The sequence below is a fragment of the Trypanosoma theileri genome, assembly GCF_002087225.1.
Source record: "Trypanosoma theileri isolate Edinburgh chromosome Unknown TM35_Tth_29_V1, whole genome shotgun sequence".
Classification (NCBI taxonomy): Eukaryota; Euglenozoa; class Kinetoplastea; order Trypanosomatida; family Trypanosomatidae; genus Trypanosoma; species Trypanosoma theileri.
The window spans coordinates 247494-252947 of record NW_021639871.1 but is presented as its reverse complement, the minus strand read 5'-3'; the positions used below and the strand labels follow the sequence as shown (position 1 = coordinate 252947).

The following is a 5454-nucleotide window of genomic DNA, read 5'->3' as shown; positions in this document are numbered from 1 at the left end:
AGATAGATAGATAGATAGAAAATACACAAGGTATTATTTTACTTTCTTCTTTCCCTTCTACTGTTTTGCTGCTCTATGAAAGGAATAGGAGTAATCACATAATCTCACAGCTTACTTGGCAAATGTACGCACAAATACAGTATTATATATATATCTATCAGTATAAACATAAATATATAAATATATTTATACATATGCATATATAAACATGTAAAAAACCGCATGAAATGCAAAGAAAAGAAAAAAAAAGAGAAAATAAATATAATCAAAGTGGGACATCAAAGCATTGGGCAATATGCAAACAGAGTGGGGGAGTTTAATGTGCCTCGTCACAATTTAAGACAGTAATATAAATAAATAAATAAATAAATAAATAAATATATTTCTCTTTTTAATTATGACACGTGGAGAAAACACAAAGGCGAGAGAAAGGAAAAAAAGGAGGAGGTAGTGGAGGGGAAGTAGCGTTATTAACATGGTTTTTTTTTTTTCATTTGAATTCCTTCTTTATTTATTTCTTCATCTCTTCATTTCTGTGTATGTATACTACAGTAATAAAGAGAAAGAGAAAGAGAGACATCAGAGGAATAACAAAAACAACATCAACGAGAATAAAGAAAAGAAAAGAAAAAAGAAAAGGGAGTCGCTATCATAATATCTGCGTTCCAACAACCATCATTGTTGATATCACACGCTCACTTTTTCCTCCTTTCCCTTCTTCTATCTCTTCATCCTCTTCTTCTTTTTTACTGGATTGTTTTGGTTTCCTTTCCTCCATTTGTCTACTCATTTCCTCCATCTCCTCCCGTTGTAATCGACGCGATAACACATTCTCCACAACTCCCCCTTTTCCCTCTTCCACCACATCTAATGATCCTCTTCCTCCTCCTTTTGCTGCTATTATTGTAGTAGTAGTTGTAGTTGTTGTTGTTGTTTCTGAGGATTTTGTAGTCTTGGACTTTTTACCGCTTCGCTTGATGGGATACGTGACGTAAATGGTGTTGGCGTCATTTTCCCCGCAGGCGCCGGTGTCGACGGGCTCCTCCACGCGTGGAAGGAGGGACTGTGGAATGTCCGTCACGGTGGCACAGCAGGGACAGAGAAACCGCAGCGTGTTGAGCGGGACGAGAATGGATTGATTGCAGAAGCCGCAGTTGAGTTGCATATTTTGGGCGGCATTGACTGTATTGCAGTTGCGACAACGACAACTAATGGCACCTAATGGATAACTGAGGACCTTGTGACAACCAGCACAGACAAGTTGTCCAAAGAAAATCATTTTCCTATCTATTCTTTTTTTTTTTTCACTTTGGTTCTTATTACTACTATACTCACTTCACTGTAATGGAATAATTGAATGTAAGTACTATATATATATATATATATATATATATATATATATAGAGAGAGAGAGAGAGAGAGAAAAGGAGAGAAGATAATCCATATACTCAGAGGCCATATATATCTATCTATCTATCTATATAAAGGGAAATACCACCCCATCACACGAATACAAAGAATAACAACAACTGTAATGAAAGACATTCAACCAAAAAAACAAAAAGAAACAAAAACAAACCGTAGTTTATCTTCACCAGTTCCATGCATGTGGTGACATAGTGAAGTAAGCAAAACCATTAAGAGAGAAAGCAAACAAACTAAAAAAAAGAAAACTCTCTTTCCATCCACAATATCCCAAAATCATAGAAAAGAACCCAATCATGTTTGGTTAGCAAAAAAAAAAACCATTACTTTTCCAACTCTCTCTCTCTTTCCACTCACTTCCTTCCTGTTAATAATAATCATAGTAATAATATATATATATATATATATAATCAAGACTCCACATATGAGACAAGTCCCTGTTTATACCGTTCGAGTTCCTCTGGTGTACCAAAAGAGGCAAACTCATCCATTGGCACCGCCTTTACACAGAATCCCCAATGCAGCAGATAATTATATAAAAGACTGAGATAATACTCCTTCACTAGAAAAGAAAACTCCCCTTTCTGTACATCTTCTTTTTCCTCTTTCCTTCTCATTAGAGCCTCTCGTAAAGAAATCATTCTTGTTGTTGTGGTTGTTGAGATTCCAGTTTCTGCAATCGTGACATCTCGCATGAGGGATTCGCCTGCCCGCAGAAATAATGCCGCCGTCGCAAATGCATACGCCCCAATTAACGCACATGAACTCACCGGCACCTTCTCTACAGTCTCCAACACATCACCACTGCCATTCTCCTTTAATCGGGCATAACTATATCGAGGCGATGTGGAGGGAAAATACACCAGCAATCCAGCCAAATAATTCTTATCCTTATCTATATCCGTGGATTGACCTTCACAGACACGAGCGGACTGGGATAATAGTTTACAAAGATATCTTTCATAGGCATGGGAGCGGAAGAAGAGATCGCAATCAGTTACGATTACAGGATTATCAGCATACAATATATGTTTAGCGAGTAAACACGTCTCTACAGCTCCGCGTGTGTTGTGGTCCATCATCACAAATTGCACATCTACAATATCCATGTGATGTACTAGTTCTCTCGCGGTGGGTGAGAGGCACACATTATTATTATTATTATCATTATTATTATAACTGTTATGTATTCCAGTCTTACAGCTAGAAAAGAGTTGTTGCAAATATGTGCGTAGTTTGTACTCCCGCTCATGCTCTTCTCGCACAATAAAGATAAGACGCAACGGTAACGACCCAGTAGGAATAGTATATTCATCAAGAGATTCCTCTCCATTCTCATCTGTAGATTGTCCATCATGATTAGCATTCATGTAAGTGGCTGCGAAACTGCTAATACTCTTCACTATCATTGGTAAACCCTCTTGCAGTGGAATGAGTGGTTTTGGCAGCCCGTAGCCGCTGTCTGCAAAGCGTGAGCCGAGACCTCCCATGGGAAAGAGAAGTTGTACACATCGTTGAATGGAATGATCTTCTCTGTTGTCTGGTACAGGCATTGATATTATTGATATTATTATTAGTTGTTGTTGATGATATCTTCTCGTTTCTTCTCTTCTCTTCGTGTGGCTATTCTGGGAATAAATGAATGAATGAATGAATGAATGGTTAACAGAAGAGAAAGTAGTAATAAAGGGGATATATCACGGAAAGGGAATATATATATATATATATATATATATATAGAGAGAGAGAGAGAGAGAGAGAGAAATCAGCAAAAGTTTAAAAAACAAAAAACAATAATAACAGCAAAGGAACTACACATGAACGTATAAGTATTGAAAATTAAACAAATCCATTTACATTAACATGTGTGTATATATACGAATCTGTGGGTAATAAACCAGGAGGGAACACTGTTCCTTGTGAAGGATTGCAAGAAAACCAAACAGCAAAAAAAAAGCAAAACAAGTAAAGTAAATAAATAATAAAACAGCAATTATGTTTCTGTAAATGACAATTCCCCTCTTTCCCTTTATTCCACATTATTATTATTATTATTATTATTAATATAGTATAATAATACAAAATTAAATATTCACTCCAGGGAGTTGATATCCTCTCTTTTCATATTCTGCCGTAATGGTACGTAATAGGTACTGCGCAACATGACGATGTTTACAATACTGCAGTACTCGAAGCTGATTTAACACAAATACCGGGAAAAAGAAATGCTCAAACCACCGCTCTCGCAGAGAAGTCGTTTCTCCTTTTTCTTTATCCACTACTGCTACTACTACTGTTTCCACACTATTATGATTATTATTATTATGATCTCTTTTCGTTTTGAATGCGTCCTCCACTATTTCCCAGACCAACCGTGAGGCCGTTTGTACACAAGTGACATCTATACCCGCCTCCCGCAGCGCTGCAGCTATGTGCTCCGCATCATTAGACCCATTCTCACCCTTATTACTATTATTATTATTATTATTATTATTATTATTATTATTATTATTATTATTATTATTACTATTATTATTATTATTATTATTATTATCACTATTAGATTGATAGGCATGGATGCCATTAGCTTCACAGGACTCATAGGCGGTTAATAAGAGTGTCCATCCATATCCCAAGTCTTGATACAACTTGGCGAGATCGACCAACACGGACTCCACAAAGGAATCAAGAAAGTCAATAAGAGCAATGAGATGATTTCCCATAGGGCCTGCCGCCGGTGTGGAGGGAGATGAGGAACTCCACAATTCTCGATCTTTTGGTGTAGTGAAGAGAATATTAGAGAGAGTGAGATCGCCATGACAGCATCCAACCGGAATATACACATACCACTCATTATTATTATTATTATTATTATTATTATTATTATTATTACCCGGTGTCATCATCATATTCTCCTCCTTCTTCTTATTCTCCTCTACTATGGTGAGACTTCTCCTTTTCGGGGTAATATCTATACCATTCCTTTTACACTCTTCAACACCTCTTATACAACCACAACCACAACTATTATTATTATTACTATTATTACTATTATTATTATTATTATCATTATCACTACTACAATGTCCATTTATCCCCACTCTTCTCATTCTTCTCTTTGCTGTCGTTGTTGTTGATAATAATAATGATGATGATGATTGTTGTTGTTGTTGTTCTTGTTCTGCATATTCTCGCATGATGCTCTCCACATGCGGCACAATTCCCGCCACGATGAGTTCCTTCTCTGTCTTCATCAACACATCTGCCGGCAACCGCATGATATTCCGCCGCACTTCCCGCAGTTTACCCGCAAAGAGAGAAAAGGGAACGGGGCGTAGAGAACTACGGGCGAGATACTGCCGTAGAATGTCCAGCAGCGTTGCGGCAAATCCTTCGAGTTGTGGAAGAGATGCACATTGCAGGAATTGCAGAGCTCCGGTGTGGGGAGTGTACAACATATCAAAGGAAACAGATGTGAGGAAGGAAGAATGAAGGTCTTCTTTTTGTTTACGTTGAATATCTAGTAAAAATGGACTCGGCTCTTCTTCTTCTATATCGTTATTATTATTATTATTATTATAGTTTTTGTTTTTTCCTTCTTCTTGTTGTGGTTCATTTCCTCTTGGATGGATGATAGCTTTAAATACAGACGCCCCTTCGTTAATAAGCAATTCATGAGAAGAACATCTTCTTTCTCTTACTGTTTCTTCCCTTTTCTCTTCCTCTGCACTATTATCACTATTGATATTATTATTATTATTATTATTATTATTATTGTCAGTGTATGTTAATTCCACACAGAGAATCTCTGGTGTTGCAACGTACGGCAATGTATTAATCGCCTCTGCGAATTGTTGTTGTTTCTCACACTGCCGTAAGAGCCGCAGCGCATATGAGGGAGAAGAACTGCGTTTCCGCACAATATAACGGAACTGCTGCCGTAATGTATGCGATGGATGTGTGAACTCACTACTATCATTATTAATAATATTAATATTATTATTATTATTATTATTATTATTATTATTA

General features: G+C 36.9%; 3 protein-coding genes across 3 annotated transcripts; all 3 read right to left on the bottom strand.

Moving 5' to 3' along the window:
* Nucleotides 1-649: 649 nt before the first annotated feature.
* On the bottom strand, nucleotides 650-1279 carry TM35_000291910 (uncharacterized protein; the record flags this gene model as incomplete). The annotated part of the gene is made up of 1 exon (XM_029028348.1): nucleotides 650-1279. One exon carries the CDS (start codon nucleotides 1277-1279, stop codon nucleotides 650-652), a length of 630 nt encoding a protein of 209 aa, XP_028880375.1.
* Nucleotides 1280-1835: 556 nt separating this feature from the next.
* TM35_000291900 (putative nucleotidyl transferase) lies at nucleotides 1836-2978 on the bottom strand (the record flags this gene model as incomplete). Its single annotated transcript, XM_029028347.1, has 1 exon — nucleotides 1836-2978. One exon carries the CDS (start codon nucleotides 2976-2978, stop codon nucleotides 1836-1838), a length of 1143 nt encoding a protein of 380 aa, XP_028880374.1.
* Nucleotides 2979-3509: 531 nt separating this feature from the next.
* TM35_000291890 (uncharacterized protein) lies at nucleotides 3510-5453 on the bottom strand (the record flags this gene model as incomplete). The annotated part of the gene is made up of 1 exon (XM_029028346.1): nucleotides 3510-5453. A coding segment is annotated over one exon (1944 nt), but the record flags the coding sequence as incomplete, so codon positions are not given.
* Nucleotide 5454: the final 1 nt, after the last annotated feature.